This window comes from Staurois parvus, unplaced genomic scaffold (assembly GCF_062004578.1).
Source record: "Staurois parvus isolate SC_StPar_1 unplaced genomic scaffold, SC_StPar_1.0 ptg000656l, whole genome shotgun sequence".
NCBI classification, from domain to species: domain Eukaryota; kingdom Metazoa; phylum Chordata; class Amphibia; order Anura; family Ranidae; genus Staurois; species Staurois parvus.
Window position 1 is genome coordinate 1,159,707 of NW_028318452.1, and position 15,436 is coordinate 1,175,142.

Below are 15,436 nucleotides of genomic sequence, written 5' to 3' on the forward strand. Positions count from 1 at the left end.
TTTGTTTTTTTTTTAATTTTAACACAGGGTAACTTCACATTGGTGATTAACTGCATAGTAAATGCAGTTGACTTAAAATGGAACTATAGGTAATAAAAAAAAAAAAATTGCAATCAAGATGTTTTTTTTTTATTTCTGAAAGAAATACTGGAGGAAAATTCCAAATGTATATGATCAGTAAACTACTGATCTTATTGCCCATGTGCATGTAGCCTTACATAGTAAAATTTACTTAAAGTGGTTGTAAAGGCTCAAGGCTTTCTACCTACATGAATTCTGTGCATTAAAAGTAAAACTCTTCAGTGTGCAGCAGCCCCCTGCCCCCCTAATTCTTACCTGAGCCTGATCCAGCAATGTCCACGAGAGAAGCCCTCTATCCCAGGTCTCTCCCTCCTCATTGGCTCCCGCTACTATCAATCACAGCCAGTGAGCCACTGAGGAGAGAGCGGGGGGGGGCAGGGCCGAGCCACATCTGTGTGTCAATGGACACACAGAGCAGTGGCTCAGGAGCGAGCCCCATGCCCCGCACAGCAAACCCTGTGTTATGGGGGCACTTGGCAATAGGGAGGGGCCAGGAGTGCCGGCGGGGGGGACCCGAGAAGGAGGATCGGGGCTACTCTGTGCAAAACCATTGCACAGAGCAGGTAATCATAACTTTTATTGTTTAAAAAAACAGCCTTTACAATCACTTTAGTTATAATATGTTCTGTTACTAGTTAAATGTCTGGCACTACTGTTTGTACATTTGTGCAACCTTTCTGTTTTTGTTAGTTCCTGTAGCCTTTTGTAATTTTTTTTTTCTCTTAGGAATCTTTAAAATAGGCACCACTTCCAAAGAATTGGATAAATGGGATATTTTTCAGATTAAATGCCTTTCAGGTCATCAGGACATTGTTCGATCTGTGATAAATGTCAACGGTTAGTATCCTTTCTTTTCTTCTTTACTTCATTCTGTGTACTTTCAGAACATTTTTGTATAATAATTAGTGTAATGCAGATATGCAGAGCTTTAAAACATAACTTTATTTTTGTAATAAACATCATCGTTCTTATATGTATTTACAATTTCTTCCTGAAAAATTGTGTTCATCATACAGCAGAAGCCAAAACCAACAGGTTAGTTGTCCTTCAAGACGGATTTTTCCCATGCAGACACTTGTTTGTTGTTTTTTTTATATCAGTAGTATTAGAACTATAGGAAGCAGTAGATTTTTGTACATGTTCATGCATTTTGCCTGTATTTCAATTGACTGTGCAATGCATTGCAGTATGCTCAGTGTGAGCGAGCCCTTATGCTGGTACTGCCTTCATTTAGTTTTGCATTTTTGAGGGCTACAGATAAAATCTGTGTTTTGTTGCTGTCAGTTATGGGGCCTAAATGTTGTTTAAAAGTTAAATGAAATATTTTGTATGCCGTCTGTTTTGGTTTCTTTCTCTGTAGAGTTAACGTTTGTGAGCGGCTGTGATGCTGGGGAACTGATTGTGTGGGATGCTTTAAACTGGTCTATCCAAGGTTGTGAAAGAAACTTCCCACACATATATGCACAGCAAGACTCTCCTCCAGAGAATAGACTGCTACCAACACAAGAGGAGGTTTCCATACAACACCTGTCGTCTGATGGAGAGGTCTGTCTTCTGTTCCTATTTCAGTTCTGCTGACGTGCGTGTACATTTTTGGAGCATAAGATGTAGTTTAATGTTCCTGTTTTTCTTTATTCTCTCCTTTTAAAGCTGATCTCCAGCTTTCAATGACGTTTAGTTTGTTTAGACCAAGCTATTCCAGACGAACTAATTACTTCATTAACAGATGCAGCGGTTCTGTGCAGTACATGAACTGCATGTAGCCTCAGCTACATACAGTATACAGCTTTGTGTTCCAGCAGTGAGGTGAGAACTTTTCTTCCCATGCTCGAAACAAAATTGAGTCTGAGCGCTGATCAGCCATTCACAAGAACTTCGTATTCTACGAATGAGTACAAACATTCCTAACCTCCACTGATTGGCTGAGGTGGAGAGGCAGGTGGATGACGTCATGACGTCTGCGTTATGCCTGTCAGAGGACTCTTTGTATTCATTGAATGCAAAGCTCCCTGTGAATTGCCCGATTAAGCCCAACTTGATTTTGTTCTGGGAGCGAGAAAGGAAGTTCTTATCCCACTTTAGAAACACAAAGCTGTATACTGTGTGTAGTTAAAGCTGCATACAGTTTATTCAGTGCACATAAACACTGCATCTGTTAGTGAAGTAAATAGTTCATTTAGATCAGCTTGGTCCAAACAAAAAGGAAATTTCACTAAAAGCTGGAACTCCGCTTTAAGTCAATATGATTACAGTAATTTATGTATTCTTTCCCTGCAGTGTGTCTATGTGGCAGTGGGAAGGGGAATTTACGTTTACAATTTACATACAAAGAGAGTGATTGCTTTGCAGAAGAATGCTCATGACTCCAGTATACAGCACATGGCAAATATTCCGAGCAGGTATCAAGTCTTATTTAATATAATACCACTTTTTTTTCTCTTTTTTTTTTTTCTTTCTTTTAATAATTATAAGTAGAAATATAATTTTATACAACTATCAGCAGCTTTGCATATCTGTGGTTAACAAACTGTGTTTCAATACAGTATTTGTAAATTTGTTTATTTAGTGCATGCTTTCAGGTTTGTTCACACCAGCTGCTGCACTGCACTAAAAAACATACTACCTCCAGTACTTTTATTTGTCAGTGCACACCACCACCACAACCTGGTGGTGTGAACTGGGCACATAGCGACAAGGCACTTTGCCTTGTCATACTCTGGGGCTGTGCTAAAATCTGGTGTGAACTTCGCCTAAAAGTAGAATTCCTGCCCAAGTCTAACTAGCCATAAAGCGGTATTAAGCTCAAACTCAAAAGCCCAAACATTTCATATATTTCAGCCTACCAGTTCTTTGATGTGAAGACTGCATTTATTTTCTTTTTTAAGCTTTCTTCTATTTTCATCTGGTGATCTGGCCAGTAAGTTTGATGTTTTTCAAAAGAACAAGCTTACCAGCAGAGTGTACCAGTTACAAAAATTAGACAAACCATTTAACACTAGCAGGGGTGCTTACAATGACCATCTTGTATTTATTGATGTAAAAACTTTATCCAAAGAGGATAAACAATGTTTGCTGTAACTGCCTATAATGTGAGAGCTGGAGTTAGGCTTTAATTTGTTAGTGTATGTCAGTCTGCTAGTTCATCCAACACTCCCCTCCCCCCAGACTGAAAATGCTGCTGTCCAAAGGTACTCCTGTGCTCCTTCATCCAGAGTGTAGGCACTCTAATACAGGAGATGTGTTACTGGTCAGATCACCAGGTGAAAACAGAGGGAAAAAAAGCCCAAAAATTATACTGATGCAGCCATCACATGTAAAGATTGGTAAGCTGCAATACATTACATTTTTGGTGTTGGGTTTGATACCGATATTTAAAAATATTTAGTCCAGTCATATGATCTGGGGAGCAGCGGATGTGCAGGAGAGGAAGGAGTGCTGACAATGGCTGGGACTTCAGAGCCTATGAGTCACAACTCCCATGAATTCCCAGCCATTGTCGAGCATTCCCTCCTCTCACTGCAGCCGCGTCTGGCTGACACAGGGGATTATGTGACTGACACGTAGCTCACTCTACAAATTCGGCATTGCTGAATCTGACGGACGTCATCCTTGCCCGGCCAATGACAGTGCCCGGCAATTGAGAGCCGGATGCTTCAATATGTTATCGTCTGGGCTGGGAGCTCCAGGATCCTGCATTGCTGGAGACAAGGTGAGTATAATTCCGTTTTAAATAACTTCTAGGAAATAAACCTTAGGCTGCAGAAAGTAATCATAAAAAAGAAAGCTGTAATGACATAGTACAGTTTATTTATTATAATGGAAACCCTTAAAAACCTTTATAGAAAACCAATAGCAAGCAGTCAATTTTTCTAGGAGACAATGGGTGACCAGCACCCCTTTTTCTGCCACATCAGGCTTTTTGCACACAACATCTAAAAACAGCAGCATAAAGAATAGTCTATGTTTTTCACATAAACGTTTCCCTGTATGTACAGGATGTACACAACTAAGCAGGAGTGCGGTTTAGTGTCCCTTTTCAGTGAAAAAAGTTTAAACGCACCATTTTTGTGCCTGATTTTCTTGATTAGTATGGCACTAGATCACCAGCTGTTGTAATAATAGAGTCTTGTAGCACAGGCAAAAAAAGTTTTACCACTTCTGAGTTGGGTTATGTGTGTCTATTGACGCACCAACTGCTTTCTTCCGTGTCTCCCGCTGCTGCCTCTGTGAGCAGAGATAGCTTCTGCAGATGGGCAGAGCGCTGAACTGAAATCAGGCTCAGGTGAGTATACAGGGGGATGAAGGGGTGGTACAAACACTGAGACATTTTTTACCTTAAAGTGGAGTTCCACCCAAAAAGGGAAGTTACGCTTTAAAGATTGGAACCTTTGGGGAGTGGGGGGGAGCAGGTACCCGAAATTGACTGGTTCCCACTTCCGCTGCTATCGCCTAGGTGATTGGAAGCGGAATTTGTCTTGCTACCCTCCCTCCCCATAGTCCTCTGGGACACATGACAGGTCCCAGAAGACTACAGGACCATTCAGGAAGCACGGCGCTACTCGCACATGCGCAGTGGGTACTCGGCTGTGAAGCCACAAGCTGTCACAGCTGGGTGCCCACACTGAAGATGCCGGTGCCTGGAACACAGGATGGCCGGTGAAACGGGCTGCGGGGAGGACACTGTGGGATTGTGGAACAGGTGAATGGCTGTTTTTTTTGTTTTTTTTTTTTAAAAGTCAGCAGCTACAATTTTTGTAGCTGCTGACTTTTATTTTTTACAGTGTGAGTGGAACTCCGCTTTAATGCAGGGAATGCATTAAGGTACAAATCCAGGCTTTACAACCACTGAGTTACCATTAATTTTGCTATTACTTTAACTACAAACTTTCTGCATGGCTATTGTGAAATACCATTTGCACTTTGGCATGAATGATCATTGTAGATACCTTTTAGAAACTGTATTTATAGTAAATATATGTATTTATAAAATTGCTTTATCCAGGCAGCTTGTTTCGTGTTCAGAAGATGGCAGTGTTCGCATTTGGGAGTTGAGATCAAAACCACAGCTCCAGGCAGAGCCTGTGCCAGCAGGTATGTAGTGATGGTAAACTTTACTGCTAATACCATTGTAATTAGTTAGTAGTTATTTATGACAGTAGTTATCACTGGCATATATAGTACTGCCATTTGTGAGTGAAAGTAGTATTCCATGTGGGAAAGGATACCTTAAATCAGTGGTCTCCAAATTATGGCCCTGGGGCCAGATGTGGCCCTTTGCCTGCTTTTATGTGGCCTTTGGGCTCTTCTCAACCCCCCCCCCCCCCCCACTGTCAGCAACAGTGGGGCATAGTATCTGACACTGACAAGGGGGCCCTTTTCCTCCCACTCACACCAGTGATGGGGCACTGTTCCTCCCATTCACACCAGTGATGGGGCTCTATTCCTCCCACTGACGCCAATGATGGGGCTCTATTCATCCCACTGACACCAATGATGGGGCTCTATTCATCCCACTGACACCAATAATGGGGCTCTATCCTTCCCATTGACACCAATGATGGGGCTCTATCCCTCCCACTGACATCAATGATGGGGCTCTATTACTCCCACTAATACCAATAATGGGAAACTATCCCCCCCCCCCCCAATACCATGTTCTACTCTCGCTGGTCACAGTCCGGCCCTCCTAAAGTTTGAAGAACCGTGAACTGGCCATTTGTTTAGAAAGTTTGGAGACCCCTGCCTTAAATAATTACATGACTGCAAGTTTAACAGTGTGTAACTTTCCATTTTATGACCAAACAATAAAAGGGAATCACCACATGCTTTTTTTTCCTTTTTACCACACTTAACAATTATCTGTTCTACTGCTTCTCTACATCCCACGCCATCATTTTTGCCGCCTTATGTTAACATCATAGCTGGCCAGCTTCTTCTTCCTTGTTCTCTGCCCACACACTGATGACTTCTTCTGCAGATCTCCTACAGCACAAACTCTTCGCAAGATCTGGCATGGTTTGTTATTGTATATACACTGCCATGATGTTAGTAACACGAGCGTCATTACACCAGCCAACACTCCTGTAGCTAAAAGGATGGCAATATACAGTTAGGTCCATATATATGTGGACACAGGCACAATTTTAATTTTTTTCAGGTATTTACCAAAACATGTTCAAGCTATAGTTATATAATGGATATGGGCTGAAAGTGCACACTCTCAGGTTTAATTTGAGGGTATGTACAGGTGAAACTCGAAAAATTAGAATATCATGCAAAAGTTCATTTATTTCAGTAATGCAACTTAAAGGGTGAAACTAATATATGAGATAGACTCATTACATGCAAAGCAAGATAGTTCAAGCTGTGATTTGTCATAATTGTGATGATTATGGCTTACAGCTCATGAAAACCCCAAATCCACAATCTCAGAAAATTAGAATATTGTGAAAAGGTGCAATATTCTCAGCTCAAAGTGTCCCACTCTAATCAGATAATTAAGCCATAACACCTGCAAAGGGTTCCTGAGCCTTTAAATGGTCTCTCAGTCTGGTTCAGTAGGAATCACAATCATGGGAAAGACTGCTGACCTGACAGTTGTGCAGAAAACCATCATTGACACCCTCCATAAGGAGGGAAAGCCTCAAAAGGTAATTACAAAAGAATTGGATGTTCCCAAAGTGCTGTATCAAAGCACATTAATAGAAAGTTATGTGGAAGGGAAAAGTGTGGAAGAAAAAGGTGCACAAGCAGCAGGGATGAACACAGCCTGGAGAGGATTGTCAGGAAAAGGCCATTCAAAAGCTTTGGGGACTTTCACAAGGAGTGGACTGAGGCTGGAGTCAGTGCATCAAGAGCCACCACACACAGACTGATCCTGGACATGGGCTTCAAATGTCGTATTCCTCTTGTCAAGCCGCTCCTGAACAACAAACAACGTCAGAAGCATCTTACCTGGGCTAAAGAAAAACAGACCTGGTCTGTTGCTCAGTGATCCAAAGTCCTCTTTTCTGATGGGAGCAACTTTTGCATCTCATTTGGAAACCAAGGACCCAGAGTATGGAGGAAGAATGGAGAGGCACACACTGCAAGATGCTTGAAGTTCAGTGTGAAGTTTCTACAGTCTGTGTTGATTTGGGGAGCCATGTCATCTGCTGGTGTTGGTCCACTGTGCTTCATTAAGTCCAGGGTCAATGCAGCCGTCTACCAGGAGATTTTGGAGCACTTCATGCTTCCTTCCGCAGACGAGCTTTATGGGGATGCTGACTTCATTTTTCAGCAGGACTTGGCACCTGCCCACACTGCCAAAAGCACCAAAACCTGGTTCAATGACCGTGGGATTACTGTGCTTGATTGGCCAGCAAACTCGCCTGACCTGAACCCCATAGAGAATCTATGGGGCATTGCCAAGAGAAAGATGAGAGACATGAGACCGAACAATGCAGAAGAGCTGAAGGCCGCTATTGAAGCATCCTGGTCTTCCATAACACCTCAGCAGTGCCACAGGCTGATAGCTTCCATGCCACGCCTCATTGAGGCAGTAATTGCTGCAAAAGGGGCCCAAACCAAGTACTGAGTACATATGCATGCTTATACTTTTCAGAGGTCCGATATTGTTCTATGTACAATCCTTGTTTTATTGATTGCATGTAATATTCTAATTTTCTGAGATTGTGGATTTGGGGTTTTCATGAGCTGTAAGCCATAATCATCACAATTATGACAAATCACGGCTTGAACTATCTTGCTTTGCATGTAATAAGTCTATCTCATATATTAGTTTCACCTTTTAAGTTGCATTACTGAAATAAATGAAATTTTGCACGATATTCTAATTTTTCGAGTTTCACCTGTACATCCAAATTGGAGGAAGGGTTTAGGAATTACAGCTCTTAAGAGTAGCCATCCCCCCCCCCCCCATTTTCAAGAGACCAAAAAAAATTGGACAGTTGAATCAAAAGCTGTTTCCTGGCCAGGTGTGGGCTACTCATTTGTTATTTCTTCATCAATTAAGCAGGTAAAAGGTCTGGAGTTGATTCTAAGTGAGGTATTTGCATTTGGAATCTGTTGCTGTGAACCAACATCATGTGTTCAAAGGAGCTGTCCATGCAAGTGAAACAGGCCATTGTAAGGCTTCAAAAATGAAACAAATCCATCAGAGAGGCACTTGGCTACTCTTAAGAGCTGTGATTCCTAAACCCTTCCTCCAATGTGGATGTACATACCCTCAAATTTAAACCTGAGAGTGTGCACTTTCAGCCCATATCCATTATATAACTATAGCTTGAATATGTTTTGGTAAATACCTGAAAAAAACTAAAATTGTGCCTGTGTCCAAATATATATGGACATAACTGTATAAACAGAAGGCCTTTTTCAAAATATTAGGGGATGGTAGTTTGAACTGCCTGGAAGGCCCTGGTGACATAGCCTTCCCAGGGGGCAGCTGTAAGGCACTGGCCATGTCACTAGTGCTTCAGAAGAACAGGAAGAAGAATTTATGGCAAAATAATATATACATTAAACATAAGCTTTCCATGTGTTCTGAATTCAGTCTGCAGATCTACATCCATGCGTGGTTTTGTTTTGGGGGAAAACATCCACTTTAATGAAGAAAACATTTTATACGTAAAGGTTGTTCAGTTCTGATTGGCAGCTGTGTATGGCTTACCATTTCCTGTATTCACTGACTGGAATGTTTTATTTTCTTTTAAGTCATTAATAGGCTGAAAATGCTAACTACCTTTTTCAGGTTTTTTCACTATGTGGGGCTTTGGAAAAGGCAGTAAGCAGTCCAATCAAGTAGTGAAGAAGACCAATGAAAATGGCATTGTAGCTTCCTTAGAGCTGATTGGAGATTTGATTGGACATTCTTCTTCTGTAGAGGTAAAGGTTTTGGTTTTGTACAGGTGTACACCAAGAAAATATCTCTCTGCAAATAATGCTGAATTAGATAGCCTGCTGAAAAAAACTAGACATATCTTGTGTTTTATTATTACTTTTTTTTCAGCTGTGTTGTGTATTCTGCTTTTGCTGTTAAGGCAGCCATAGATGGATCGAAATGTGTCTGGTTCAGCAGGGATGGCTTTGGGGGGGGTTTGGGGTTAGGAACCATGAGCACCAGCGGGAACCCTCATGATTTGTCTCTTATAACAGTGGCATGACTAGAAATTTCAGGGCCCCCGTGCAAGAAACCATAAACTGACACCTGGCTGGGCCCTTCCCCCAGACACTGGTGGCAAGTGCGACCTTTGTGACCCTGGTAGATTTGCACTGATGTTAGTAGTTTTGTTTTTGGTTTTGGGTTTTTTTTTACAATTTTTTCAGGAACACCATTGGGTGGGGGGCTTTGGTGAAATATCAGGGGTCTAAACAGACCTCTGATGTTCCACCTTTGTGACAGAGAAAAAAGATTGAGGACACATCCCTCAATCTCCTTCTCTGCATCCTTAGCAGCACAGCATGAATGGACAGAAATAGCTTTGTAAAGAGCTTCCTGTCCATTCATAAACTGAAGCTTTATTCAGAAATAAGAAGGGGCTGGTAAATGACACATTTATTGACCCCTTTCCCACTCTCCATCCTTACAGATCCCATGCAGCAGCTGGTGGGAGAGGGAAACCTGGCAGAGCTGCAGGGGAGCAAGAGAGCATGGGGGCAACAGAGAGAAGCTGGACAGCAGCATAGCATACAGAGGAATCGTTTTCTCCATGTTCCTACTGCAGCCACTGAATGCCTATGTGAGGGAGAGGAGGAGAAGCTGGAATTCAGCGGCTACAGGAGAAACATGGAGAGATCGGTTCCTCTGTATGCAGCTGCCCCGTCGCTCCTCCTATCCAGGCGTATGGGGTGGAGGACACACAGGTCCCCTGCAGCATGGGGCCAGGTCGAAATTGCGATCCCTGTAGGTATGCCCCTGTGTTAGAAGGCAAACCTTTAGATGATCAGCTTGTCATGTGCTCCTTCAGTCGGCCATTGGACTGTCTATTAGGTGTACACTTTCCTTCACCAGATTTGATTTGCTGGCCACCAGTTAACTGAAATGCTGTCACTGGCAGGATCTTCGGTAAGAAACTTTGCAACTAAATTCAAAACGTATTCAAAAAAAGGTTGGAAAACTTTATACAGTGAAGCATGATGCCAAACATATTAAAAAAAATAGATTTTGGGTTTGCACACACTATAGATATCTCCCAGAGCTTGTACAAATGCTCCTGTGTAACAAGTATACAGATAAAGACAATCTGCCACTGTTTATCCAGCTTTATATGTTCTCTATTTGCATAACTAGTCCATATTTTGCTTTTACAGATGTTCCTGTATTTTCAAGATCATGGCCTAGTCACATGCTCAGCTGACCAGCTCATCATCCTTTGGAAGGAAGGAAAGCGTGAATCCAGATTACGTAGTCTTTTGCTTTTTCAGAAATTAGAGCAAAATGGAGACTTGCAGCCTCGATTTTCCCTCCACTAACCCATTTATTTATGCTAACACAAATATGTTGTATATTGGTTCATGCAGAACGTGAAGCGAGTTGCAAATTATGAAACTAATATATATTTTTATGTTTGACACCTTTTACTGGTAATGAAAGGAAAACACATAACTGCCATTCAATTGTGATGAACTACTTTACAGTAGCTGAGTGTCCCAAGTACAGGACTTGCATCATCACTAAAAGACCAAGTGAGAAAGAAGATTCAGTCGGGGACGTTAGGCCTAATTGTCAAAACAAACTAGTTTCAAGTAAACACACGGATGAAGTTTTTGGCTAACAACTATCTAGGCATCCTGTGGTGTCTGTGCTTGGGTGTGACTTTTATGTTAAAGGTGCAGAACACCTGATAGGTTCTCTTTAAAGCTGGACAGGCATGCAAGCAATTATTGATGGTGCTTGGTTTATGGGATCAGGTGGTTTGCATATTACAGCCCTCCACACTTTTTAGATTTCTAAATGTATCTGATAGAAGTTATAATTCTGTTTTAAACAGGTCATCAGAATCTATAGATTTTCAGCATGGACTGGAGGTCTTTCTTAAAGCAGAACTAAGGGCTTTAAAATATTGCTAGCAGGAATGCTTTTATTTCAGAAGAGACTATGAGGGAGATTTACTAAAACTGGTGTACACAGAATCTGCTGCAGCTTTGCACCAGGAGTCCTCATCATAGTTCCTTCTTACATCAGGTATCCCCACCAGAGTGCCCCCTTACAGCAACGGCCTTTATCAGAATGCACCCTTATATCAACTGTCCCCAACAGAGTGCCTCCTTACATCAATTGCCCCCCATCAGATTGCCCATTCACATCACATGCCAACATCAGAGTTCCCCTTACATCAGTTGATCCCATAAAGTCTCATGGATTATTGGATGCACTCTTGGAGATCTGTGAGGCACAACTAAAATGGGGGGGGGGGGGGGCACAGCCCTCCCCAGCCCCTCTTTAGATCTGGGCCTGCTTTCAGGTACTGGACACTCACAGAACTGTGAGAACCCCTCTATTGATTTAAAACAATATATATTCTGCTCTAACTTGGCTATGTACAAGCCCTTCTGGCTACTTATGCAACTTCTGGACTGGTGCCCTAGGCATGCCACTGGGACCATACCTGGACCTCATCAAAGTGTTGGAAGATGTGGGGCTGGTCTGAAAGGTGCTTGGGGCACTGTATCCTGCGATTGGCCACCCTCCTAGGCATGTGTGAGTTGGCACACAGGGTGCTATACATGTCCACGGCCTGGTTGTTTGAAGCTCAGGTCCTGAGGGACAAAGGATCATTGGAGTCTTTTATTCTGACACTTCTCCATGCTAGAAAGTCGACTTCTCACAAAATATACCATCGCACCTGGAAAGCTTATTTTGCATGATGTGAGCAGAGAAAGTTTCATCCTAGACCTAGACGACACACCACGGGAAGTATCCTGGTTTTTCTGCAGTCAGGTGTGGATCGACATCTGGCCTTGAGCACCCTCAAGGGACAAATTTCAGCCTTGGTTATTCTCCTACAGCATCCTTTAGCCTCTTACTCGGCCTAAAACCTGTAAATAAATTTTTGAGAGTACAGTAGAGGACATTGGACCCACCCCTCTGCCTCTGTCTAATCCTTCTTGCTCGCTAAAAAACTGAGGATATATGTCAGTGAGAGTTTTGTTTGTGTCAGCGTTTACAGACGCATGTGTGTCAAGTCACCTGAAGGCAGTAACATATAACCCAGTTGTCGAAGAATATGCATGTGTCCTGTAATCTGTAATGTAGTGCAAGAAACGACTTTTACAGCTAATTCTAAAAATCCTTTTTTGGCGGTCAGCAATTGTTTTTCTATAGTATACTGAGCCACGCAGTGTACAATTGTAGCATGATGCGGGTGCTGGGCCACAGTCACTTTGAGGGCATGTGCATTGTGTCATCCCAGGCTGGAAAATCAAAATGGCTGAAGACTGATCCTGGAAGATCAGGGGGCAAAGATGGTGGAGATGAAAGGAAGATTGTCTCATCACAGGAGGGGGTGCTTTGGGAAGATGGTGTGTTATAATGGACACATATGCTGTGCTTATAATGGCAAGAATCCTGGGGGCCGATGGAGGATTAGTTTCTGCTTTAAAATGCACCCAGACTATGGACATGAAACTAATACATATTCTTAACAAGCAGTAAAAGGGATTTAAAATAAACCATCCTTGACCCCTGTAGCTGCTTTTAATGTACTTGTTTAAAAGTGCATTAACTGCTTAATCAGAGTATGTAAATACTTACATAGGTGTTTATTATCTGGGCACAGGTTCACTTTAAAGCAGAACTAAAACCACTGATTTTAACAGTTTCCCAAAACCATTAAGTTGACCCTAGATGGATTGAAATTTAGCCAGTTCAACAGAGATCTGCTGAATTTCAATCCATGTATGGCTCTGTCTGTTTGTCAGAAGTGGATCGTAGATTGACCATTTGTGGGGCTAGCTTGCTGGAAAGTTTTTATCGATCAGTCAGCTGCAGCCACAGTATATTCAGCTAGGAGTCTCACTGTTAGGGAAAAATGTCCACGCTTGTGTGAATGGAGGAATATGTTCATTTCATGGCCAACTTTACATTCATGTTTAAGTTTAGATCTAAATAGAGGCTAAAGCCTCATACACATGAGAGAATCTGACGAAAAAATAAAGGCTTTTAAAACGATTGTCCTATAGTCTGATCACCATCACTCATGCAAAAATATCCAAAGGGACAAGCCCAGAAATGTTTCTCGTAAGATAACAGAATGAATGATTTTCATGTAATTAGTATATAGTATATGCATGGAAAAAAACAAGAGCCCAAAACCGCGCATGCTTGGAAACGAAAGAATTACGAGAATGTTTGTAACTCTAGCAAACTATTCGTATTCGATATGAGACTAGCATGCAAGAAAAAACAGACAATCATTTGTCTGAAATTCTCATTTTGTGTAGTATAGTATATAGTATTTGCATGGAAAAAAACAAGAGCCCAAAACCGCGCATGCTTGGAAACGAAAGAATTACGAGAATGTTTGTAACTCTAGCAAACTATTCGTATTCGATATGAGACTAGCATGCAAGAAAAAACAGACAATCATTTGTCTGAAATTCTCATTTTGTGTAGTAAGCTAAAGTTGGCTCACACTTTGGCTGTAAAGGATAGGAGGGGTTAGTTCAGCTTTAAGGTGAAAGTGATATACTCCCTCAACTGATTCTGTCTAGTAATGTCATATAGAAAAAATTACAAATATTGTTTTGCCAGATCATGTTACCTACATGGCATTAAATAAATGTGAAATATCTTTTGTATAGGTATGGATACTTTGGTGTACATAATTTCTTACATTTGTAGGAGATCTTTCACATAATGTATCTTTTTTGTTTTACTTTTTTTAGTCCTTTAAATGTTGACATGTATCATTTGGCAAAAAAAAAAAAAAACTAAAACAATGCGCATAATTTCACGTTATTTGCATTTTAATTTTATATAAATGTGTCCATATTTCTTCTTTTGATAGTATAACTATCTAGGTACAGAACAGTTTACTACCGATTTGTTTCCGTCCAAATAACAGTTATTCACAATAGTATTTGCCAAACTGGATGAATAAAATAATTATGAAGCACAGCAAGTAAAGATGTTAATTATGTGATGTATAGATGCAACAATTTAGGGATTATTTGAACTTGATTATTACTGATTTACACTGATTAGAAGAGCATTGTCTCCTCTTTGCAGTTCTTGTATAATCAGAGGGGCTTGCACTGATACTTTCTCTTTTTGTATCTTCAATTATTTATTTTGCCTGACAAAAGAGCTACTGAGATGTAATTCCTGTTTTCTTGTAGAACAGTGTTAGTAGGTCATTTTACCTTTTAATGTGCTCTGTGGATATAAAAGTGGACCTTCCACCTCAATGACAGGGTCCACCTTTACAATTGCAACCCTCCATAAGATGCTGCATAAAAGTAACTATGAGGGGTAGAAATATATAATATACCTGTTCTTACCTTTCCTCAGCTTCTTTCTGCAGCACCTAGGCAGGGTTACATCTACCTGCTTTCCAGCCAGATTTCGGAGAATGTTCATTAGCTTAGATCTTGAGGAAAGATGACCCTGCATTGTATTCTTGTGAAATATACAAGCATTCCCAGGGATCTTGTCAGTAGGAGGAAGACGTAACCCCTGCAGTAGGGAAGTTGGGGATATTTGAGTATACTGTTTCAGTCCCCCCCACCCCAGGTACTATTTATGCAGCGTTATAGGGAGGGCAGAGGGGTACTTATGATAAGTTGACCTTGCCACCCAGGTGGAAAGTCCACTTTAAATTTTACTGGTTTCTGTGGCTAGCTAGTTAGTGTTATTGCCAATCCCCAGCATTGTAGCGAGCTTTTATACCACCTAGTGGCCAGTTTTGAGTATTACATTCACATCAGAAAGCTGTGGTCCTATCTATACAAGCTGGAAAGGGAAATTGTGCTGCAGTGTATTCTGAAGTATTTTTCTTGCCATATAAATGTAATTTTCTAAATATGTGACAAAAACATAATAAAGAAAACCTATCACCATCTTTTATTTTACATTATGTTGTTTTTCTTTACAATTGTTTGTCAATAGTACAATTGATATGATCCAAAAATATTTAGACAGTATAAAGGTGAATAAAGCACCTGGACTGGATGGCATACACCCTCGGGTCCTTAAAGAATTGAGCTCTGTCATTTCAAAGCCATTGTTTCTAATTTTTAGGGACTCTTTAATGACTGGCATAGTACCACTGGATTGGTGTAAAGCCAATGTGGTGCTAACATTTAAAAAAGGGGTCAAAATCTTTACCAAGTAATTATAGACCTGTTAGTTTAA

General features: G+C 41.2%; 1 protein-coding gene across 1 annotated transcript in view; it reads left to right on the top strand.

Moving 5' to 3' along the window:
* The window catches only part of WDR41 (WD repeat domain 41), a 56,557-nt gene extending 41,404 nt beyond the window's left edge, over positions 1 to 15,153 (top strand). The window contains exons 8-13 of the mRNA XM_089694212.1: positions 808 to 918; positions 1,442 to 1,626; positions 2,359 to 2,480; positions 5,084 to 5,172; positions 8,834 to 8,967; positions 10,393 to 15,153. Coding sequence (XP_089550338.1) covers positions 808 to 918; positions 1,442 to 1,626; positions 2,359 to 2,480; positions 5,084 to 5,172; positions 8,834 to 8,967; positions 10,393 to 10,554 — 803 coding nt within the window. The 3' untranslated portion in view covers positions 10,555 to 15,153. The remainder of the gene's footprint in view (positions 1 to 807; positions 919 to 1,441; positions 1,627 to 2,358; positions 2,481 to 5,083; positions 5,173 to 8,833; positions 8,968 to 10,392) is intronic.
* The last annotated feature ends 283 nt before the right edge of the window (positions 15,154 to 15,436 follow it).